The 25660-nt window shown below is 37.5% G+C and overlaps 1 protein-coding gene and 1 long non-coding RNA gene across 5 annotated transcripts; one reads left to right on the forward strand and one right to left on the reverse strand.

Annotated features, from left to right (window-relative positions):
* Positions 1-693: 693 nt before the first annotated feature.
* On the reverse strand, positions 694-21615 carry snx16 (sorting nexin 16). Of its 4 annotated transcripts, none has more exons than XM_022673410.2 (10): positions 21389-21615; positions 17361-17874; positions 13808-13894; positions 11001-11149; positions 9291-9360; positions 8850-8986; positions 7156-7284; positions 6179-6236; positions 6029-6068; positions 4096-4171 (listed from the first exon to the last, which is right to left on the reverse strand). In XM_022673410.2, exons 2-8 carry the CDS (start codon positions 17742-17744, stop codon positions 6179-6181), a joined length of 1014 nt encoding a protein of 337 aa, XP_022529131.1. In that variant the 5' UTR covers positions 17745-17874; positions 21389-21615; the 3' UTR covers positions 4096-4171; positions 6029-6068. The 4 variants fall into 4 exon arrangements, with proteins under 4 accessions (XP_007238704.2, XP_007238708.1, XP_022529131.1 ...); XM_007238645.4 differs by having other exon boundaries at positions 4121-4171; positions 6029-6064; XM_007238646.4 differs by lacking the exon at positions 6179-6236 and having other exon boundaries at positions 4052-4171.
* A 401-nt stretch (positions 21616-22016) lies between these two features.
* LOC125802423 (uncharacterized) lies at positions 22017-25378 on the forward strand. The gene is made up of 3 exons (XR_007439552.1): positions 22017-22358; positions 23652-23946; positions 25001-25378. It is a non-coding gene; the product is annotated as an uncharacterized LOC125802423 (long non-coding RNA).
* The last annotated feature ends 282 nt before the right edge of the window (positions 25379-25660 follow it).

The raw sequence follows: 25660 nt of genomic DNA on the forward strand, positions 1-25660 counted from the left end.
ATATTGGCAATAGAATAGGACTTTATGGAGCAGAAAAACACAAAATTACGGGCACCTTCTCTAAGGCCAGGTATGAGCTAGAGTGGTGGAACTGTGTTCTCTGGAATGAGCACTCTATTCTATACTGTTGGGTTTTATTTTTTAACATTCTGACCTCATTAATCCTCATGTTGCTGAACACAATCACATTTCCACAGCAGTCGTCCTGACTTGAGAGTAGAGACAGTAACTTCCATAAAACAGGATTTAAATACGCTTGATTTATGAGAAAACTATTTATGTGTTAGTGTACCAATATCTTTTGTACGTATAGTACTATCAGTTTAATCTATTCAAACTAGACCAAAAAGAATCTAAAAAGGAAAAAACAGATAAATGAGAGATGCTAGATGTTTGATTTACTGAAGTTTTGGAGATGTTTAAACTAGAAATTAGGAAGCAAGGAATTATCTACATTTATGCTTGAGAATGACTTTATCTCTCTTTGCATATCAAATACAGCACATCAGGCAAAAAAGACCTTGAATAAGCAACATGATGCTACTGTATCAGAGTTCATTCTGGAGCATTTAAGGTTTTACAAAAGCAGCTTCTGCCCTCTAGTGGAATAAACTGCTATTGAAATAAATAAGGGGTGTTCTGTAAAAAAGTGCTTGTAAAAAGAGACAAATGACCAAACACATTACAATGAGGTGAAAATACCTCCACTGGAAACATTTATTATCCCTCAGAAAATAATCTATCATTATTATGTGACAAACACATTTGCATAAGTTCTGATGATCTGAAAACAAATATCACATCCCCAGTCCTAGCCTACTTTTCATCAACAGCCATTAGTGGGGGGGGAAATAATATAGGAATATGGATATTTGACAGGACAGAAAAGAAAAACAAATGTCAGGACCATTGAACAGTTACTGGTCAGGACATACTTACAGACTGACACGTTTCGACAAGTTGACACATGAATTGCATCTACTAAGCAGTTGCATAAGGTAAACTCTAAGGTACACTCTAAGATAAACTCAAAACACGTGAATTCCTCTCAGCTGAACCTAATCAACAGGAAACATTACATTAACTTCATTCGTTGTCACAAGCGTTGAATGTGCAGTTTTGTTAAATATATATCAAATAAAATCCTACAGAGATCAATAAACAACAAATGGCAATAAATCTATTTAGATTGCATAATTTAAAACCTTACAATTTGCCAACACCCATGAAAACTACTTTAGAAGGTGGTGCCAACTCGAGTAAATATGAAAAAAGTGAGACGTAGATAAAAATTACAATAAGGGAAGGGGATGCAAGGCACTATGTTAGCAGGGATGCTGAGGTTGGATTGGAATGGACCTGCAGATGAACATAAACACATACAGAAGCATGAATATATGAACAGCAGGGAAAAGGCACTGCACGTGCTTCCTTTGAAGCTAAAATTAGCATTCAATTCTAAAGAAGCTCCACCTGCTAGCCTAGAAGCATCATACCCCACAATCCCTAGGGACATTAAAGTGCGACATGTGACCTACTGCAGTCATTTACGAACCGTGACTCAGCAGCTTCCTGGCTTGGACTATGCCAAGTACAGCTTTGATAGTGATCCTCTAAATCTGTGTACTTATTAACGAACACATCACTACTACTAGTGTAACCCTCAGTGAACCCAACAACATTTTACTTAGTAGAGATTCTTTTTTTTTCCTTTTTTTCTTTCAACCTCTACTGACTCTTACTGTGATATCAAACACATTCATTCCATAAGATACCATGAGAGCCTATGTGATTGGCTCAGGTTGTAATGCTCAAATTATATTAACCTATAAAGCAATCAATCAATCATCGCTGTCACACAAAAACAGATTTTTGGACATTACTGTACTTTAATTCGACTAGACACACAGCTTGTCTATTCCCTGCAGAAAAGTACTGCCCAAAAATTAGGATTCTCAAAAGCACCATATGTGGGATAGAGGGGTATAAATCCCCCAGCAATGAGATGAGGGGCAGTAGAGACAGTTACTCCAAAAAAAAGCAGTTTAAATTTTTTTGGTTTCCCATTTCATTTTTTCTTTAATTCTGCGTAGTAGAAACATAGGGCACAATAATACCCTTCATTTCAGAAGACCCTATGTATAAGCAGGTGTCCGAATAGTTTTGCCTATATAGAGTATCTCCAAAATAGCAGCTTTATATAAGAAGGACAACACTTTCAACAGAAGTCAATGTAAACAAGAAATAGAGCAATATAAAGAACAACTGTCAGATTGAAATTGTCAACAAGTGAAAATTGGAACATTTCAAAAAAGGAATGGAGACACAAGGTTTTTGCAAGACAGCGATGATATGCTCCACCCACATAAACTCATTCTTAGCTACCCTATACTCAATCTGGAAAGAAATAAACTAAAAAAGCAAACTAATAATCATTTAACCTGAAAAGCTGAAGCAATTCTACCCACATACTTCATTGTTTATTGCCTTAAACTTCAGAATAGATTATATGTTTAAAAAAAGGTTGTATTTAGAGCATGGATACCTCAGGTGAAAGTTAATAGGTTTTTTTCTTGTCATTTTGGATTTAGATTACACTACAAATTTGGATTACACTACAAAAGTGTGTACACGAGGGATTTAAAAGTACAAAGATCATTTAAAGAGGGGTTCATCAACATTTTTAGAGAGATGATCATATTGATAGTTCTCTAAATAGCTAAAATGATCCCTATAGTGCACTGCTATTATTACAATTAATTTTAACAAAGAGATGGTTACAATATTCTGATATGACTGTGTAAATTAGGTTGTTTGAGTAAAGGGAGATGAAATGTAGAAGTTAAATTATGATTAAATAATAATAGATTACTCCTATAGGTCAAAATATGATCCTATAAGCTGAATACCTGATGCTAATAAAAGGCATTGAATTCACTCCATTTTAACAAATCCCGTTTCGCAGACGACCTGCACGCATGGCTGTTAAAGTTCACTTAGTGTTAAGACTTTCACAATCACTACCGCGAAAGAATTGTGCGATAAAAAAAACAAGGGTGACAAAATAAATTCTAAATTCACAAAATCACAATGAGTGACAAAGAAAGAACCAAAACAACACACACTCCCGGCTAATCCACGTGCAGCATATTTGTATTCCTACACATGTATGAATTGCCCTCTTGTTGTCGATGAAGCAATGGCAGTACGAAGCAACATGATGACATGAAAGGCAAAATTTTGCGTCAGAGGTTTTAAACCAAAGATCGTCAGTCTAAAGACCTATAGTTCTACATATCAGTTCACATAATCACAGCCCTGTTGTTTCTTTTTTCTTTTTTTTTCAGCAGCACAGGGGAAACCTCAGTCTTCGTCACTGTCCTGCCTGAGTTGATGGCTGCAGTAGCTTTATTAGCCAATAGGGGCACTGCTCTGCTATGTTTTCACACAGGAGAGAGGAGAGAGTGAGAGAATACATGCAATCTATCAGTTTCTGGATTGTCACACATTTAATATTACACAAACTCTCTTGTCTCTGGATTTTAGGGAGCTTAAATGAAGTTCTGTCTGTTGATGTTTTGGTCGAGAAGCCCTCTTTGGCAGGATGTCCACTGTATGGTCGATATTCCAGTCCTGAAATCCAAGAAGCCAATCCATGACTTGATGGGCTTGAAATATAGAGATAAATATATTTGTTAAGAAAATAGTGGAGCACATTCAGATTATCCACAGCTCATTCTCATGTTCTCATGTTCTCATGCTGTCTTTCCAGATGTTGCAGATTTCAGGCCCCCATACAGATTATCACATCCTTCCAGGAGTCTCATGGGTTAGCTTGCCCGTCTGTGTTATAAGAGACTGATGCTGACTGCAGACAGACAGCACCTGTGCGTCTGTCACAGTTTATCATTTTCCACGAGGTTAGGAGACTCTAGCATCGTCTCACTCGCAGTATGGAGAGGGAGAGAGCGAGGGAAGGGATGGGAGGGGCAAGAAGACAGGAAGAGGGAGAAACAGAGACAGAGAGGGGAAAAACAGAGAAAAAGGAAGTGCAGTACTGGTTGTAGTTCACTTTTCCAGCTGAGTGACCTGGATAACTGGAGGAGAGCGGCTAATGGCCGGTCCACACCAGCATGTTGAGGAGATCTGCGGCGGTGCCCGCTGCTCACAGCTGCAGAAAGAACAGAGACAACCTCATTTAGCATGCAGAAACACATTCACAAACAGACAGCACACTTTCTGCTAGCTCTGCAGAGGATTCAAGGGCTCAGGACACAAGACAAGACAGTCAGAGACTGACTCACACACTGCATTAGAACAGTTTCTGCATACATTAGCATTCCTATTGAACCATGGAAAGAACAGACACTGAGGCTGGATCACTTCAATATCAAAAGAACACAGAAGGAAATTGAATAGACAAGAGAAGACAGAAATAGGACAAGAGAGACAGAGGTTCTTAAAAATTAAGGTTCTAAATGGCTTGAGCATATATTTTGTGGGAAAACTCCTTAATTATGTAGAAACCTGAAACAAATTGACTGTTCCCAGCACTATATTAGCACTGCTAATATACAGCTTGGGAAAAATTAAGAGACCACTTCCCAAATCAGTTTCTCTGATTTCACTTTTTATAGGTTTATGTTTGAGTAAAATGAACATTGTTGTTTTATTCTATAAACTACAGACAACATTTCTCCCAAATTCCAAATAAAAATAGTCATTTAGAGCATTTATTTGCAATAATATATATATATATATATATATATATATATATATATATAATAAGAAAACAAGTCCATATTCATAATGTTGTAAGATAGATTTTTTTTTAAGATAGATTTTTTTTTTTTTAAGATAGATTTTTTTTAATCACAGTTTTTATGCATCTTGGCATGTTCTCCTCAACCAGTCTTACACACTGATTTTGGATAACTTTATACCACTCCTTGATGGCTTGTGATCATCCATCTTCCTCTTGATAATATTCCAGAGGTATTTAATTAAAAAAAAATCAAAGAAACTCATTATTTTTAAGTAATCTCTTTTTTTATCCAGAGCTGTATAAGCAGTCAAGTCAGTGCCTTTTTTTAAACTATTGATGAAGACTCCCATGCTGGTCAGAGAGAGCATATAAAGTTGTGCTCTCTCAGATGCAGCTGTGCTTGATGGAAAAGCATCATGGCCCAGGATCCAAACTGGTGATTCTCAGTAATACTTTGGTCAATTAATCATGTTCTTATTAGTCTCCCCACTCCTCCACTGACCTGTGCTCAGATTGTGCTAATCCTTTGTTTGAGGTTGCTAGTTTTGTTCCGTGTGGGCGTGTATCGGCATGGCTGGTTACCATGCAGGCAAGAATATCAAGAATACTGTGCTTTGCATTATCTTCTTATACACTTCATAATCACAGGGTTCACATTTTGGCCCAAACACACACTCTACTTTGACTGTGCATGAACAGAAGTCTAATTTTGCAGTATTTACTGTATTTATTCAGGTGCTTATTTGTTTCAGTACGTAGAAACACAACATGCGTTAAATATTTATCAAATTAACCACAGTAATGCTCTGATAACTGTGCTGCATGTGTAAGAGTGTTTTTTTTGTTACAGATGCAGCACCACTTGAGAAGCACAGTTAGTGATCATACTAGAGTCCAAATTGACCATGTACTGTGCTTGGGCATGGGCATGGGCATGGTCCGTGGTGATCACCCTAGTCAAATAAACCTGGCTCTTGGTAGGGAAACGTGCTTGAGCACAGTACAGTTTGAGAATACACCATTAGCCTCTAAGCCACTCACCTGGCACCTTTATTTTTAAGAATAAAAGCATAGACAGAAAGAGTATGTGAAAGAGACAGTTTTCAAATGGGAAACTGCAACAAGACAGGTCTCTGGTAATGTTTTCACAGGAAATCTTTTGAACACAAAACTGCCTGACCAAGCAAGACGGTACAGATACATACAAGAGAGTAAAGATAAAGACATATGGGGTAAAAACAACACATATAATTCAGTCAGTACCTCACACTACTGCAAAATAGGTCAGAGTGGCTCTGTCTGGCTGAAGGAAAGCAAAAAAACAGAAGGATTTTCAATGAGAGATAAGAGTTTCAGCTGAAATGATGTAGTGTTGTATGGAACAAGTACTTTACTTAAAAGAAAACCACACACTTAAATGATGTCTGTTGTCTGATGTCTATCTCGTCTCAGTGTCTTTGTATTTGATTTGCTAGAGGTAAAAAAGAAAAAAGCCGACATGAAACACAGTCCACCCGCCCCCACCACTAAAACGGCAGGGCTGGCAGGATTGCAGTGAGTATGTTGAGAGCTGCTTGGAAATGGAGGCTAACTCAATATCAGCTGCATCACTCTCCAGTCTGTCCACAAAAATGTTTCCATGAGGCTCCAAATCAGCCAGATTACAAATCAAGCAATCTATGGGGCTGCGTGAAACAGAAGCTCACCTAAGAGACTTACAAAAGAGTCTGTGAGTAATCACTTATGCATAAAGCCTATAGATCATTATTATGAGTGGGCAATTTCTCAAAACAGTATTCAGCCTGAATATGATAAATAAACACGAAATATGAAGGTATTTTGTCATGCAGTGCCTAAGCCCCCTTACTTATTACCATCTGCTTGTTAGCACTTCAGGGATAAAGGCATAAACCCACAAGCATTAGCTAAATTGAGTTAAGAGATTGGAGTGCATGTCTGCATGGGTGTGTGTGTTAGTATAGGAGAAGGGATGCTCATGTGTATGGGTGTGTGTATGTGTGTGTAAGGAGGGGGAGGGGCCTGTCAAGCTTTTAAAGTAATTTGTATTGCTCCAAAGAGGTCTGCCCCTACAAGCGATGCTAAAGGTTTTGAGGCCAGTCAAATTCTGAGCACAGTTTGACTGAGCTAAATGATCAATGGGGCTCAACAGTGTGTGTAGGCCACGGCGGAAACAAAGCAGTGAGTGTGTTAAAGCTGCCTGGGAAACAGGCACACTGCCAGCCACTGCTGAAAAAGTTCAGCATTCAAAAGACCCACGAATGGAACACTGTGCACAGTTAAGTACTAGAGAAACACACTGAATATGTGGGGGAAGGAAATAGTAGCTCCAAGAATGTTCACAAGTGTGTGTTAGGGAGTGGAAGCCATACCCATTTTCATCTGGCATATCCTGATCCGCCTCGGCTGTAGAGGACTCCACCTCTCCGTCTGCATCCACACTGCTCTCACTGCCTTGAGCGGACAGACCACAAGGACTCTCCGGAGTCAAAGACTCGCCACTAAAACCACACACACACACACACACACACACACACACACACACACACACACACAAAAGCACAGACATACATCAGGATGCATGTGTAAGTAATTCACAGAGTTTATAAAAATAAAAAACAGACATAAAATGACCTAAGTTCTAATACCTAAGTTAAGTGAGGACCCTCCCTTTACAATCTTAAACACAAGCTTCCTCCGTACCCACACAAAACATACAGCTCTAGAAAAAAATTAGGAGACCACTTGAGTAAATTGAATATTGTTGTTTTGTTCTATAAACTACAGACAACATTTTTCCCAATTTACAAATAATTTTGGCTTAAATAACAAAAAAGATGCAGAGCTTTCAGACCTCAAATAATGAAAAGAAAAGAAAGCAGTCCCAGAAAGAATCCCAGTTTTATTTTTTTTCTTTTCTAATTTTTCCCATTTTCTCCCCAAATTACACAGCCAATTACCCAACCCACTCATTAGGACTCCCCATATCACTAGTAATGCCCCAACACACCAGGAGGGTACAAAACATGTAAAGCCAGCCACCACTTCTTTTCGAACTGCTGCTGATGCAGCATTGCCGAGCAGCATCACAGCGCGCTTGGAGTAAAGCGCAGCGACTCGGTTCCGGTACATCAGCTCACAGAGGCCCTGTGCTGTGAACATCACCCTAGGAGTGATGTGGGGAGAGAGCGCCATCTACCCACCCAGAGGGCCAATTTTGCTCCCTCTGAGCGTCAGCAGCTTGATATCAAAGCTGCAAGAGCGGGGGTTTGAACCTGCGAGCTCCCGCTAATAGTGGCAGCGCCCTAGAATCCCAGTTTTAATGCATCTTGGCATGTTCTCCTTCACCAGTCTTACACATTGCTTTTGGATAACTTTATGCCATTCCTGGTGCAAAAATTCAAGCATATTGCAGAGTTTTTTTTTAATTTGGTAAAATCAAAGAAACTCATCATTTTAAGTGGTCCCTTATTTTTTTCCCAGAGCTGTATGTGCACATTTTCACTTTAACAGACCAAATAAAATGAATATTATGTATTCTTCACAGTGGGCAGTTCAGACAAAATAATATAAAGCCATTCTATACATTTTTTAAACTTTTTTTATAATTAAATTGTACATAGCACTGCACTGATATTTATTTATTTAGTGCCTTCTCTGCACTTGTTTTACTGGTTTACAAATGTACATTAGTGCTGGGCAGTGTGTGCAAGTTTATTTGTTATGCCATTTAAATGCCTACAATCTGTTATTCTTACTGTAATACCAGTGAGGAAGTGGCTGATGTGTCTCACAGAGCTGCTGGTTGTCTACCTCACCTCTAATGAACGTGTTTGTGAATTAGTTGATGGCAGAGAGTGTTTTTTTTTTAATTATGGAAATGCAAACACTGCCCAAGGGATCTTGAGGTGTAAGCATGTGCTAGCCCACTGCTGCTAGCATAAGCCATTAATGCTAGTGTTTGTGCAAAATTTTATGAGTTGCTTAAGTACAGTAACACAGCAGAGTAAAAAGACAGCTGCACCCCTGCTACAATTATATTACTTTTACTTATAAGTGCTCTTACTTGGCCCTTTTCTCAAGCAAGTGTATGTAGAGATCTTTCTCCTCCAGAATCTTCTTTAAGGTGCTGATCTCTCTCTGTTTCTCCAGCAGCTCCTTCTGCAGCCGATAGTTACTCTCCTCCAGAGTCTCACAGAACGCCTGGGAGAGAAACAGAGAGGTAATTAGTAGATGGTCCAGTATTGGATCATGTCTGTCAGCATAGTAAGTCTAAAGGCTGCAGGGCTGTGGACAGGCTGCTGAGAGCCAGATATGCTAATGAGAAAACTCTAAATCTAAAATCTAATGTTTGGCTCTCCACAGTCTGTGCTGCAGCACCTTGGCAAAATAAAAGATGTGCTGAAAACAATGGAAAATACTTTAACAGTCAGAGTGAGCGCTAAATCACTGAGTGAATGTGTCTGTTTAAAGCTGTTCACACAATGGGTGGTCTCAGATATCTTACCCGACTCTCCTCCAGACTGTCGAAAGGACCTGGTGGGTCATCCAGACAAAGGAACTCTCGTACAGCAACGCTGCGATACACAAACACAAAACTGTGAATAAATTTCAATACCAGATTTTCTGTCCTGCTGAAAACCTTGCAGGTTTCACATGTAGACAGTGTGTATCTGATATTTGTTCTTTACATTGTGTCTGTTTTATGATAAGTAGACTCTAGAAATGCTCCAAATTAAAATAATTTTTGACCTTCATTAAAAGTTTTATTTTTGCATTAATAAAATCAATGTCTACTTCCTGTAACAGAAATATTTCTGCAATTTATTTGTTTAAAGGCTTTGTTGTTTCTCAATGTTTCTAATAATATGTTTGAGATAATGAAGTGAAGCTGAGAAACTCGTCTTCTGCCTATTGCAGAAGACACAACTACAGACTGAACTCCAGGGAAGACACAAAGGACTTTAATATATAACTGAAAAAAAAAGTTAAATATAGCCTTCCAATTAAACATGTTTTTTTTCTGTAAGGCAAAGTAAATCAGGCTCTGGGGGTGAATAGGTTAAATTTACAGATGCATGAAATGTTTCAACTATATTTGCTATACACTGTATAATGTCAAAAGATATTAATAGAAACCTTAAGAAACAATGAATGATACACTGCATATTCATTGCCCCTATATGATTAATCATGCGCCAACTAAATTTAGAGAAAATATTAATTCAGCTATCCATTTTAAACCATAATATAAAACAATAAGCAAAAACTTAGCAAGTATTAGTATATCATTGTTGATGATCCACAGCAGACAACATAAAGCTCAGTACTCTTTTGGACACAGCTTAAGTGATTAATAAAAATCAAATACACAGTTTGAAAAGCTGGCTATGAAAACCTACAGTACCTGAGCAGTACCTCTTTATGTCAGGTGTAAATTTCCTGCTTATGCTTACACAGTACAAACTAAACGCTTGGACAACAGCCAACATAACTTTAAGAAGTATATCCTTACTAGTGTAACTATTTAAACACCCTCTGGTGGGTTATTTTGTATGAGAGATGAAAAGCAGCCAGAGGGAGAGAGTGGAGCATTTAAACTGAATGCCAGACGGGTCTTCAACAATGTATTCAGAGCAGAACTCTAACTAACCTCAGGACAAAGAGGGGAACAGAGCATGTCTGGGTAAGTGACCTACTTATCTTGTTCCTGATTAATTATCTGGATTGTTTAGGCTAGGTTCACATTAAACGACTTAGATTATCTGTTGTATTCAGATTTTTCCATCAGATTGGATTTGGATACTTGAAGTGTCCTGTATCTGTCTGTAATGAGAACGGATCAGTCCCTGAAATGTTTTGAACATGTACAACTGTGCACATCACCTTCTGAATACCTAGTTAAAATGTGTTTACATGGGGTTTTACAGATATTTACAGATAAAGTTCCAGCCCTGAACAAAAAGATCCAATCAGGATGCTTGTTACTCCTTGAGAGGGGGAGGGTCAACATACTAGTGGGGAAGCACCTCTTGATGTGAAAGTCTGTAAACATACAGTAGCCAGAACATGCCAGGCACTCAACAAACTATTCATGAGTTTTTCTAGAATGCATTAATATACAGGCAAAAAGATGCATGAATAATAACTAATAATTCAATTAGGCTAAAGGAGGGGGGCAGATAAGAGCTTAGGGGGGATAAGACCATCTGCTTACCAGTTTGCAATGTCTTTGTGGGCCACCAGGTTCTGCAAGAAGGCCTGCAGGCCTAACTGTCTGTCCTCCAGGAAGTTTGAATCATAGTTATCTTTAAACCAGCGCTTAGGAGGCAGAGCAAGCCGGAATCCAGGAAACATTTCCTTTAACTAAAGGAAAGAAAGATGGAAAGAAAAACCAAGAACATAAACATTCCATTACTGTAATATTATATTAAACAATGTTTTTTTTAAATGAACCAAAAACATGCTTAGAACTTGGAATAAAATCTTCTTACATGGATTTTTCTCTACACTATTACAGCCACAATGCTAGAGATAAAAGACAGCAATGATGACGTTATATGTTGAAACACGATCATACTCCTGACCTTTATGGGCATTTTCACAAGTTTAAAAAACACCCTTTATTAAACCTTAATGTACAAAGACCAACAATGAGTACAAAGGAGTGCTCAACAAAGAGATGAATGTGGATACATGCAATGGAACACAATAAGTATCAATTCCTTTAAAGATTATTAGATGCCTTAAACAGCTAAAAAAGGGAATACAGTACAATAATAAGCGATCTTGTTTATGCAGTAGTTAGGATCACTTGACAGATGAAGCAACTATCTAACTGTGTAAATAATGCACTGTGTAAATAATACACTGCTAAAAACTGAAAAACACATGCACATTACACTGCTCATCTCTACAGTGCAAAACAAGCAAGTGGAAAAACCAGCTGGACAGGATGTGTTGAGGCAGACTGTACTTAATGCAGTGTTGACCCTATTCAAAGACTTCATTCTGACTCCCTACATACTACAAGGGAACAGCACAAACTTGCCCAAAGCCTCAGGACAAATGGAAAATAATAACTTCACCTAAAAAAAATCCACTCTGAACAAGAATCCTTGAGCTGTCTGGAAAGGGCAGCTCCATCAGGTTTTTCGAAATGTCACCCCTTGCTCTCTGGGACAAGCCTTGATAGCTGGGGATGAAAGTGAACAGCCAGTGCACTGGCGGGGTGTACACACAGAGGCTGGGTCAGCTGGCTGGCTCTGGTCCTGGCTTTAGAGGGGAACAGTAGGGCTTTGTGTGTATGGAAACAAGCCTCCAGCCTAATCACTTCCACACTACACTCAGACACCAGGTCAGTTCCCAAAACTAGAGGATGCGCCACACTGTAGAGACAAAACAACCTGGTCTGTAAGCCAAACTAAGCTGTTTCAGTCTAGTTCAGGACTTGTACAATTAGAACCAGTCTAGCTCTTTATTAGTGGTTGGTTTCTGACCAAAGGGATAATAAGTATTGGCTGAAGGATTTTAGTTGGAGGCCAATTCTCAACTCAGTAGTCCAACCACACACATTCCAGTCAAAACATGAAAACCAGTAAATTGGATACTCTAAAATTACCCAGAAAAAATTAACGTATGTATGTAAATGTGTGTGTGTGTAAACGTATGTATGACTGTGCCCAGATTTGGATTGGCTCTCTGTTCTGGGTAAAATGCTGTAGTGGCCGATGCAGTCCTCCAGGTGGACAGTCGTTTCCGGTTGAGATTAGGCTGTGTGCTATTGGCTGCCATTCTCACCAGTATGTGGATGAGTGCTAAGTATGAATGGTTGTGTGTAAAAAAGGCGCTATATAAGTGCAACCTCATTCATTCGTATCATACTGACCACAATGCTATGCTGAGCAAACTCCATCATCTAAATACACTCAGGTAAGTAATGGTGGTCCTTTGGGTCCACTAATAAATTGTAAGGAGAGGAGGCGTATGCCATGTTTTATAGTTTCCAACATCCATATTGTGACATCATTGCAGATTTAAGGATATGTTTGTATAGTTGTTTATGTTTGCAATTTATATGCAAATACTAAATATTCGGCACTTTACTTTTGTGTTAGACCTTTATTATATTACATTACATTACATAATTTATTTTGACATTATAATTATTTTACATAAAATCAGACTTTTAATAAGTTACTGTAGTTTACAAATTACTAAACACACTTCATCAGTGTTTTGTCAAGAACAATATTATCACAAAAAATATCCTGAAGTATTTTGATATTATTGTAGAGCCATACTGCCCACCCCTAATTGAAAGGGACTAAACTTCAGTGAGATGGAAAAGCCCCCAAGTAAACACTGAGAGTAATACATACTTCGAACTCACAACTATATTATGACAACTACATTTAAGAAAGTGGTGCTCTTATACCACTTCAGGGTCTGAGTACTGCAAACATTTGTTCACATGGTCAGGTCAGTAGGTGGAGGGCCATATCAGCTGGTTTGTATGGGGTTCACTGGTATAATTGGCTCCCAAGAGGTAAGGGCCGTGCAGCAGACAACTGCCTGGTAAAAGAGCAATCTCTTTTTCCGCAAGCAAGTATAGTCAAAAAGCACACACAGAAAATAAACGCATTTATGATAAAACTACACAAAGCTGTGTAAAATAAAGCATGAAGCCAAGAGAAAGCATGCAAATAGGAAAACACCACATTCTCTCTTTGCTCTCTCACTCTGCACACACTGCATCTTCATCAGTGCTTATATAAATAAAAATTACTTTAGTATTTAAATTGCATTTTTAAGAATCTGCTGCTACAAATGCATTACATCTGCATGTGATATCTGCTTCTATATATGGTGCATCATGAAAATTTCTTTCAATACCGTGATCCAATATTTCTTGGAGCAATGACAGAAAATGAGAAAAGTTGTAAATGGTGGTAAATTATGACCTAGGTTTTATGGTGACTGTATCATCCAGGTATAAAACCCTTGTGAATGGCAGAGACTGACCTTGTCATTGAGTCTGGAAAAGTCTGTGTAGCGCCGAAACACCACCCAGGTCTCCTCCTGAGATTTCCTCACCAGAATCTTATACACCTGTTGAAAAGGAAACGAATACCATGTTTAACAACACACCCTTTAGGAATACTATCAAAGAACTATAAATGTTTATGGACACCTGAATATATAAGCACTGGAGTCCTTCTGTGTTTATTTGCTTGTCCTTATTTCTGTGCAGGTTCCTTTTAGTTTTCATCCCACATTCTCAGTATTAAATGTCTCGGTATTAAAAAGTCTCCTGATTAAAATGAAAATGAACAATCTTAAGCTTTGTTTTAGTCAGGCGTGCTGCTGTTTCTTAGCATTATTTATTACAAATAAGAACATAATTAGGCTTAATCTGCAGCAGAAAAAATATAATCCAGTTAAAAGTTCAGCAGGCCCAACATGCAGCATCTGGAGCAATTCAGAGCTCCGATATAAATATTTTTCGGCTTTCTGCCAATGTGTCCCACCACATACACATACAGCAAACCATAAAAGCTCGGTCTTTCATTTTGCACTGCATGAGTCTCTGATCCAGAAGCTACTTAAAGAGTGGGGTCTAAGGAACAAGCCATCTGATTGGACAGAAACAGGGTGGTACGAGCTCAAACAGATGTCTACTGCAGGATGCTCACATAATTGTGCGAGTGAGTGTGAGTAGTACAGGCTAAAATGTCCTTTGATATATGAAAATATTTCTTAAAATTTAATTTTGGTGACAACTCAAGTGGGTTAAGACACACAAAAAAACAATATCCGCTAGCACAGTAGAGGAATAGGGACAATTAGGGCTGGACAATAATATATTACAATAGATTGAGGCTATCTGCACATTGCTGCTATTCTAGGCTTCATAATAGTGCTTTATAATTGGGAATCATAGGTTTTCATAGCCTGGCAACATCAGTGGATAATTATGTACATCACAAGTAAAGAAACATACTGTGGTATTTTGGCCATACTATCCAGCCACAGATACATAATTTATTCAGCAATTATAGAGAGACATTTACAGAAAATAAAAATATAGCCATTCTAAATACAAGTTGCAAACAACCCTATATTGCACCTAACGAGGATTCTGATATAAATAAAATAAACTATTCTCGGGAAAAGTGTGAAATCCATGAAATGCAGAATACAAAGTTGTATAATTGTTAAAGCAAACATGCAAAAATACTCTCTGGCACTAAATGGTTTTCTTACACAGAGCATTTTAATAGCAAAATGTTTAATTAATGAAAAAAAAAGTAATTTAAATGACATCTGAAAATCTGTAAATTACCTTTAAGAAAAGGGCTAGATTATTGTTACAATCAAATTAAGGGATAATTTATAGTGCAATATAAAACCCCCTTTACTGGAGTGGGGTCATGGTCACTCAGTGGACCTTAACTGATCCCACATCAGCATTTCACTCTGAGAAATTAAAATAAATATTTGCCTATGTCTGGAAATGATGGTCCCTTTTCACTGATGGCTACAACACATACATGGGAAAAAACACAAATTAGTCATAAAAGTATACACATAATATCCTGGGAAGCACATTAAGTCAGAAGAGTGAGTCTCAGAGGCAGGTAGGACGGAGAGCTGTTAAGAGTGTTTTTCTGGTGTGTGAAAGGGGTGTGACATAAGAATAAAAAAAGAGTACAGCAGGTGTGTATCAGTGCATTTTGAAAATTAAAGCACACAGCTGCAGTCAACCCCTCTTCAAGACTGCGTCACTCAGTGTCCCTCCGGAGACGTGATCTCAGTATCTCTATGGAGATGTTACTAATAATGAATCAAAAGGGCACTATGCAAATGAGAGGAGATGCTAATTGGCGGCAACCCGTTTTCATTCATCACTTGCCATTTTGTAAATTATAGCCTGTTAAACTTCTTTAAATTATTTAAATTTCACCAAAACACATGACCATGCCTTTAACTGCACCAAAACTAAAAGCTATTTATATAAAAAATATACATAAAAAATGCTTTATAACGAGCTGTCTGAACCATTTTAATTCAAGTTTTTTTTTCTTTTTATATAAATAGAGTTTTGGTGAAGGTAAAGGAATGGTTTATGTGTTGTAAAATTTAAAACCTTTAAAGACTCACTTTATTTGAAAAAAATGCAACAGGCTATAATTTACAAATGGCAAGTGACAGATGAAAACGGGCTGCTGCCAATTAGCACCTCTTCTCATTTGCATAGTGCCCTTTTGATTCAAACTGCACGGTTTACCATTTATGCTATTTATTTTTATAAGCTGTTTAAGAAAAAAACAAACATTGCACAATTCTTATCAATAACCACAAAATAAACATATTGTGGAATTAACACAAAGTCCCAGGTTCCCAATAAATGCAGTACAGCTACATTCAAAAGCAGAAAGCCAGGAAAGGATGCAGGAAGTAAAAAAACATCTGTTTAAATGCTAGGCCACCACAGAGGATGCAGAGTATTAAAGAAACAGTTCACTAAAAACAACATTATCTTCCTTTTTCAGCTGCCAGTCGACAGGTGGGAACTATAAATCCGGCAAAACATGACAAAATCCTATCTTCTACCTGACACAACTACTAAACATATGCTGGATGACCAGAGGATGACCTCAACCTGCAGCAGAGAAAAAAGGCAGCTCATGACTCCAGCTCAAGGCTGACTCACAGACCTCTAGACAAAGACACTCAGAGCATGGTGTTCTGATATTATATCTTGCACAGCTGAAGGTTTAATCAATAATACTCAAAACGGATTAAGTCTTAATATTGTAGAACTGTATTCTGCTTCAGTGTGTCGGAAATTGGACCTTTCTCCCAATATTTCTCCCAAATTCCAAATAAAAATATTGTCATTTAAAGCATTTATTTGCAGGAAATGGCTGAAATAACTAAAAAAGGTTGCAGAGCTTTCAGACCTCAAATAATGCAAAGAAAACACGTTCATATTCATAAAGTATTACGAGTTCAGAAAAATTTACCCAGAAAACCCAGAATAACCCGGGTTTTGGGATCATCCATCTTCCTCTTGATTATGTTCTAGAGGTTTTCAATTTGGTAAAATCAAAGAAACTCATAATTTTTAAGTGGTCTCTTATGGTATTTAAATTACACCCACCCCTAGATTAAACTTGTTGAAACAAAAAAGAAGAAAATGATCAGCAGTTCCAGGCAGAGTAACCTCAAATGCTGAACTCAAATGACCCAGACATTGTGACTGTATGCCTCCTGATTAGTTCCGCCAGTTCTACTCGAGCAATATCTCAAACTGACAAACCTTAAAGCTTTAAACCAACTGGGCCAGTGACCAAGCCTCACAAAGTGAACACCCTGACTAAGCAATCCTGTGGTGAGGGCAGTAGGGTAAGCAGATCAGCAAGTGGGTAAGAACATGTTTGAGGCATTCCTGTAATATTAGATGACTGGGCTGATTTTCACTAGAAAATGAACAGAATGTGAACACTTGAATTTAATAAAACAATGAAAAAATTTCAGAGGTTTATAAGCCCCCCAGGAACTTTTCTCTCACCGTGAACTTGGCTCGTTCTTCCATGACCTCGTAACCCAGTACAGTCGGGGTTATGGGTCTCTCCTCCCAGCTGGGGGTCTGAGGCGGCGTGTCCGGCCGTGTACAGCTGGAGTACTCCACTGTAGTGTCCAAGCCGTTCATCCTGGCCCGAGTGATGGGGCTCTGACAAGGTGGAGTGAAGCAGCTTCTGTCTGAACCAGAGGCTCCACTGCTATTCCCTCGCCTCCCTGAGCTGCTCTCATCGCCCGGGCCTTTAGTGGAGGAGGATTCTGAACTGCTGGATGCACTACCTAGACTCGAGGCCCTCTGGGGTCGCCGGGGATTGGTAGCCCCCGGCAGAGTCCTTTCCATGGGTATAGGCACTGGCACAAATGGTGTCGCCATCCGTTTAGAGGACTCTTTTCCTGTGATACGCCGTAATCCTGATCTGCACCTCTGCTTTCGCCTGTTCTGTCTTAGATTTAGGCCTGGATGGACAATCTGTCAGCACACGTAGACTTATGATGACCCTTCACTGTAGAAAACATAGAAAAAAAAAACCAGACAGATTCAGAGATTATTATTTATATTATTTAACCTAATATCACGAGTAAAGCAAAAGCAGATTCATCTCAATTTAGGACACGCTGTACAGCTAAAAACAGCGCATATAGATTTTACATCCACATACACACAAGCACATCCCAACTATTCTCTAGCATCAAGTCCCGATCAATACAGCATCACAAAAGAACTTAAAGTTCCCCAGCAATCTAAAGATTAGTTAAACGATTTCCCTCCTCTTAAACAACATTAGCTTTATTTATAGCTGCAAAGCACAGCTGAAACTAAACTGGACATAAATAGGCTCATCCAAGTAGATCTCATTTCCATGACAAAGGACAGAAAGCCAGAACATCTAAATATAACGTCTGTTTCGCAAGCAACAGCTCAGAATCCAGGCAGTGACCACTGCTTTACTTAGAATTACATATGTGTCAACAAGCAATACAAAACAACGGATAAGTGCTAGCTAGCACATCAGCTCTTTGCTTGGTGCAGGGAAACACTGGTGTTCTAGTCCTGTGGTTAGTTTTTACTCCTTTTCACTATCAAGCTTCTATCAGATACTAAACTAAAAGTTCTTGTTTAAAGCTTGTGACTGAAGGTTATCTAACCTAAAATAGGTCATTGTCTCCGCTTTCATTTTTAAGCATTCATTGGAAGTTTATCCTTGTGCTGTCAGCTGCCAAAGCAAAAATGTGGTGACTGACAAGGTAGAAAAAATATTTTGCTAAAGGGCAGAAATGGATTAACTGCTTCTCTTGAAAGATAAATTACCGTTTTCTACCAGCTTCTAAAGAATCAAGAAAGAAAAACAATGTTTTTGGAGACATATAAATGTTTTTTTTTTTCAATTTAATAAATAATACACTCAGTTAGATAATTTCTTCCTTTAAGTATGGATACTATCAGCACATTCATAACACTAGCCATCTAAACATTTCAGTACGGACTGTTTAATTAGTCCTTTTGCTGGATGGAGTGTAGCAAATTTACATTAAAATCACTGTAGTTCAATGTTGTGTAAACTGAGGGAACAGGAGGAAAATTGTTGAATTGTGGGAATGGACTGTTGAATTAAAGAAACTGACTTTGATTAAATAGATGACACATGCTGATCACTTATATAGGAAATGTCATGTTAAATTTAGTGAATGGACCTTTAAATTATCTGAGGAATTTCTTTTTTTTTTAATTAAGGAAGCAGAATGTTAAATTATATACAGGGTGTTTAATTAAATAACACAACACCAATAATACATTTACTAACTTTACATTAAAGTTTGTAATTCTGTATTATCTGACAAAAATGTTCAAACATACATAAAAATAAACTAAACAAACTAAAACAGTTTTGCCCAAACATAATAGAAATGTTTGCATACTGAAAATAATGTCCAATGCAAAATTAGGGTTACTTAACCAGTTAAATTTAATACACCTGCTCTCTATTCACACCTGAGACCTTTTAACACTAAAGAGTCACATAACATAGACCATTGTGACACCCCATTGGTTTGGCACCTGAACACATCATGCCAAAATCCAGCAAGAACATAGGAGAGGTTTGTAGCCTAGTAGGAAGATGATCCATGGCAGACACAGAGTGTGAGCAAAATGTCTCAACTAATGTTCTTCATAGATTTGTACTGTACTAAAATGCATTTATTTTCATTGTATATATATGCGGATAAAACAGGGAGCCTAGTGTATTCCAATTTTTCAACATTATAGTCATTATGGCTCTTAGAAAAATGTGTTTGCCATTGTTAATTGCATTTTCCCCCCCTTACATTACTTTTTTTTGTTACTTTTATACTTAAAGTAGTTTTGAAAACAGTACTTTTAAACTTTTTAAAAAGCTTGAGTTCATACTTCAACTTTTAGACAAGTATTTTAAACCCTAGTATGTATACTAGTGCATCTTAAAATATATCATTAAAAAATTACTTTAGAATTCAGTTCAAAATGTGAAATATTCAGTTCAAACTGTTCAAAATGTGAATATATTACATAGATGTGTTACACACAGCGACATACAGATCAGAGTATTATATAAGACCAATTGGTACAGTGTGCCAAGTCCTGCCAAATTGTCATTTGGAACATTTGTTTGCAGATGATTAGAAATGGATGAAATAACAAAAAATAAGCAGAGCTTTCAGACCTCAAATAATGCAAAGAAAACAAGTCTATTTTTAAGAGTTTAGAAATCAATATTTGGTGAAATATCCCTGGTTTATAGTCACGCTTTTCATGCATCTTGTTCTCCTCCACCAGTCTTACACTCTGCTTTTGAATAACTTTATGCTACTTCTGGTGTAAAAATTCAAGAAATTCAGCTTAGTTTGATGGCTTGTAATCATCCATCTTTCTCTTGATTATATTCCAGAAGTTTTCAATTTGGTAAAATCAAAGAAACTTCTTGTTTTTAAGTGGTCTCATTTTTTTTTCCAGAGCTGTATATAGAGTATATAGTACTTAACCTGAGCAATGAATGTAAACACTTGACACATTTGGTGGCATGTCATATGATAAGCAATAAAATTGCCTAATAAAATGTAATATTAATTTGGTTGCAGTAGAGTATTCTCAAAATTTGAAAGTTTTGCCATATCGCTAGGAATATCATATCACAAACATACCATGAAATATTGTGATATTATTTTTTGGCTATATTACCCACCTTATTACTCAACTCTACTGAGTACTTAGTGTCACGTGGTGTCAAAGTATCAAATCTTCAGTGTTGTCCCATTAAAATATATAGCTTATAAGATATTTACAAAAATGTGCATTATTTTTTTTATTAGATTTAGACATTTAGCTACTATAAGGAGATATCCTTAGTTAACCTTAATGTCCTAAGTTAACCTAGTAGTATCCTTAGTATGACAGCTGTTTAAATCTGAAAATAGCTCATAAATAGCTAGAAAAATGTAGTAAAAAATAACTATGTGACCTAACTATAACCTTCTTTTAAGATTAGACAGCTAGATAGATAAATAAAAGACATTTAAAGGCTTACTACAGTGGCTAGTAAACAACTAACGTTACTGAACACGTAGCTAGGTTACCTGACCTAGCTAGCTAAGCTGAAACTTAGCGTATAAACACAGTTTAAAATTCTGATATTCTTCGCTATAAGACATATCTATTAGACACTATCCGTCTATTTAGATGCTAAAATCGACAAACTACTGTCAAAATAAACAGATAATAAAGCTAAAAACAAGCCAAGTTAACTAAGCTAGCTAGCTAGCTAACTATAGAGGCGGCAAATCCAGCTCCAGATCCAGAATATTATAAATCCGCTCCTCGATTTGGCTCCAACTGCCTGGATGGCTCAGCTGCAGCAGGGCAATCCAGGCAGTTGGAGCAAAATCCAGGTGCGGATTTTTACCCTCTGAATCTGGACTAGCCACCTTTGCCAATAAACGAGTAGTATGAAATAAGAGTGAGGAGTTCAGAGGGACTGTACTCACCACCAACTCCACTGTTTATCCTCCTATAGCTGCTAAATTCTGAAGGCTGGAGGATCCTCTTCGTTTTAGGAAGCATTTTGCTCAGACGTGCCACATCCCTGAGGAAATAAAGGGTCCTGTGGAGCGGACAGACAGGCAAGCAGTCACTCACACATCTCTATTTGGATAATAGCCCTCCCAGGCTGTCTCTCTCTCTCTCTGTCTGTCTGTCTCCCTCCCTCTTTCCCTCGCTCCCTCTGTTCTCAGCTGTACTACACTGGTTCCTCTAGTGGCCAAGCCTCTTATAGGCCTTAATCTAGTGATGGAGAACCCTGTCACACCCCACTAAACATTAGACGTCTTATGGACGTGCAGATCATGTCTATATTGCGTCGGTCGGTCCAAGACCAATTCTGTACGTCTACACGACGTGCAAACTAGGTCCGCTATTTGGACGTCTAACTATGACCCCACTTGGACGTCAATATGCAGTTAAACATTTGAACGTCGGACTAGGTCACTTTTTTGGACGTCATGGGGACGTCTAATACAGGTGCAGGAAATTAACATTATTTAAGAATATATTTATTTTTAAATGTATGTCAAAATTGTTGTTATCAATATTGTTAATCACTATGAATATAGATTATTTATGATTAAGCATCATTTATTTCTAATTATTTATTTGAGTATTATATTTTTTATCTATTTAATTAATTAACGAATGTAGGTATTTATTTACGTATGTTTTTATTTTTATTTGGAAATGCAATTTATGTGGAAAATTGTTAAGTTGATTTCAACCAGTCAACACCACTCTGATTTGCTGAGACCGCACGTCATCATAAACTCCACTCTGATATGCCGAGGCAAAACACGCTAAACATTTTTTGGCTGCTGCAGTAGCTCAGCTCAGCTCAGCTCAGCTCATTCAGTTCAGCTCGCTCAGCTCAGCTCCGCTCCGGACCGGACTCAGCTGCCAAGCTATAAGGTAAGACGATATGTATAATAAGTTAATGTATTTGTAGTGTTAGTTGTTTTAGCTCTGTGGTCTTAACCTGAACCTGCTGGCGTTGCCTCTCTTCCCAGGCAGTTAGCTAACTAGCTAGCTAGCTAACGATAGCTAAACAGTGGCCATAGTTAAAATGGAATTGGAATTACTTTTGAGAACGACCGTAATGCAAATAATATTTACTGTAACCGAAGCTTTAACGTAGAAGCATTGTCCGGTCATTAAGTCAATGCACTAACCAGAGCTAGGCTGATAAGCCAATCTAAGCTAAATCAAAGAACCGTCTTTGGCTAAATTCGCTAAGCTAGCGTTAAGTTATATAAGTTTGTGGCACCCACAATTAACCTAGGCAACTTGGGGCAATATCAAGTGCATTTTGAATAGCCTGAAGAAGTAAGTTTATGTTAATATTACATAAATAAGGCAATTTAAAATAGTTTGTTGTGGGAAAACATTTATTAAAATAGCTTAATATGATGTGTGAGAATTAAAACGGCACGATAATTCTGGTCAGGTGTTAAATGTGTATTCCCGCCTTTAGCTTAGCGTTAGCTAAGCCATAGCATGAAGAAGTAAGTTTATGTTAATATTACATAAATAAGGCAATTTAAAATAGTTTGTTGTGGGAAAAAAAATATTAAAATAGCTTAATATGATGTGTGAGAATTAAAACGGCACGATAATTCTCGTCAGGTGTTAAATGTGTATTCCCGCTTTAGCTTAGCGTTAGCTTATCATTAGCTTAGCATTAGCTAAGCCATAGCATGAAGAAGTAAGTTTATGTTAATATTACATAAATAAGGCAATTTAAAATAGTTTGTTGTGGGAAAAAAAATATTAAAATAGCTTAATATGATGTGTGAGAATTAAAACGGCACGATAATTCTCGTCAGGTGTTAAATGTGTATTCCCGCTTTAGCTTAGCGTTAGCTTATCATTAGCTTAGCATTAGCTAAGCCATAGCATGAAGAAGTAAGTTTATGTGAATATTACATAAATAAGGCAATTTAAAATACTTTGTTGTGGGAAAAAATTAATTAAAATAGCTTAATATGATGTGTGAGAATTAAAACGGCACGATAATTCTCGTCAGGTGTTAAATGTGTATTCCCGCCGTTAGCTTAGCGTTAGCTAAGCCATAGTGTGAAGAAGTAAGTTTATGTGAATATTACATAAATAAGGCAATTTAAAATAGTTTGTTGTGGGACAAAAATAAATGGCCATCTTCAACATTTTCTGAGATTTCTAATTTGTCTTTTTCTACTTGTGCAGATGGAGTCATGAAATGTGACGGGACAGCCACCGAGGACTTCATACTTCGGAGCATCTCAAACATGCACCACAAAGACGTGGAGGACACACCGCTGTCTCTCAGGACCTAGAATCTTAATGAAAGTATAATGATGTTAAGGGAAGGTGTAATGGAAAGGTGTAATGTAAAGTTGTAATGGTGTTAAGGGAAGGTGTAGTGGAAAGGTGTGATAGTGTTGAGGGAAGGTGTAATGTTAAAGGTGTGATAGTGTTGAGGGAAGGTGTAATAGTGTTGAGGGAAGGGGTAATGTTAAAGGTGTAATAGTGTTAAGGGAAGGTATAATATTGTTAAGGGAAGGTGTAAGGCAGGGGTCTCAAACTCATTTTTGCCGAGGGCCACATTGACATATTGGCTGTCCTCTGAGGGCCAGATGTAACTTACAAATATAAGAAAATGTAACCAGATGTAATATAAAATGAATGTAATTACTCCTTAATGTTAAATAACTCTCAATATACTATTTATTCAATCAAATATTACAGTTGCATGGAAAAATGTTTGCTTGTTGCTCTATTAACATAAATCCTTTTAATTTGTCATGTTATGAAATCCAAAAACTCCATCAATCAAGAACCAAACTATTCAAGTGAATAGAAATTACATCAAGTACAAGTTATATTAACTTTGATCAAAACGTTTGATACTGAAATAAGGCTTAATAAATATAAAATCAAAAATTGTGAGCTGTGACAGATTTAGCATTTCCTCAGATTTAGCAGTTCCTCATCCAACCACTAGTCGGAGCTGCAGCTGCAGCACCACAAGCCCGCAGTCTTTGCTTAGTCAGAGCTACAGCCCAGCCACGGGCTACAGGACTCAGCTGAGCCTGTCTGGAGCGTTTTGAAATTTTTTAAGTTCTTCTGTGTATGAAATAAAATAACCCCACTAACCGGATAATACAGCTCTCTACAGTTCATCTTTCAGCCCAAGCAGCTAACAGCAGCAGTTTAGAGCAGCGTCACGGAGGCACTGCTCGGATTACATTATAAACAGGTCAGTTAGCGCGCTGCTAACCTCAGGATGTTTATAACTACGGAGTTTAGTGGACACACCACGGCAGCAAGGTTAGACTGTTGAAGGCTACTGAAGACTACTAAAGCAGGCAACGCAGCGTAAGCAAAAAAAAAACAAAAACCACACACACACACACACCAAAATACAAGTTAAGATAAAATATGAAAACGAACATAATAAAGCACAAATAATTAAATTGAATTGCGGGCCAGATGTATGTTTATTTTGTTAACCCGTGAGGGGCCGTATGAAACCGCGTGGGCCGGTACTTTGACACCCCTGGTGTAATGTAAAGGTGTAATAGTGTTAAGGGAAGGTATAATATTGTTAAGGGAAGGTGTAATGTAAAGGTGTAATAGTGTTAAGGGAAGGTATAATATTGTTAAGGGAAGGTGTAATGTAAAGGTGTAATAGTGTTGAGGGAAGGTATAATATTGTTAAGGGAAGGTGTAATGTTAAAGGTGTAATAGTTTTGAGGGAAGGTGTAATAGTGTTGAGGGAAGGTGTAATGTTAAAGGTGTAATAGTGTTGAGGGAAGGTATAATATTGTTAAGGGAAGGTGTAATGTAAAGCTGTAATAGTTTTAAGGGAAGGTAAATGTTTAGTGAAATTGTTATGGTGTGAATCTAAGGTGTATGTTATGTTGATGTAAAATAAAGGCATTAACCCCAAATGAGATTTACTCATTATTTTTATTATTATATTAATGTTTCCCCAAACAGAAAGGGTCAATTTAAAATCAACAGTAGTAAGATGGGGGTAATTAATTTATCCCTTGCTTTTACTGGTTCTTTGCAGGTTGACATGTTTTGGAAAAAGTGAGAGGGTTGAAATGCAATTTATTTGTAAAGCATATTGTGTATAACTAACGTGCATAACTAGTTCCAGAAGGTTGTGAACCTGTTCCAGTAATTGTTTGGCTTAGCTTTGTATGCGTTTCCAGTGATCTGCTGAA

Source organism: Astyanax mexicanus, chromosome 6, assembly GCF_023375975.1.
Source record: "Astyanax mexicanus isolate ESR-SI-001 chromosome 6, AstMex3_surface, whole genome shotgun sequence".
NCBI lineage: Eukaryota > Metazoa > Chordata > Actinopteri > Characiformes > Acestrorhamphidae > Astyanax > Astyanax mexicanus.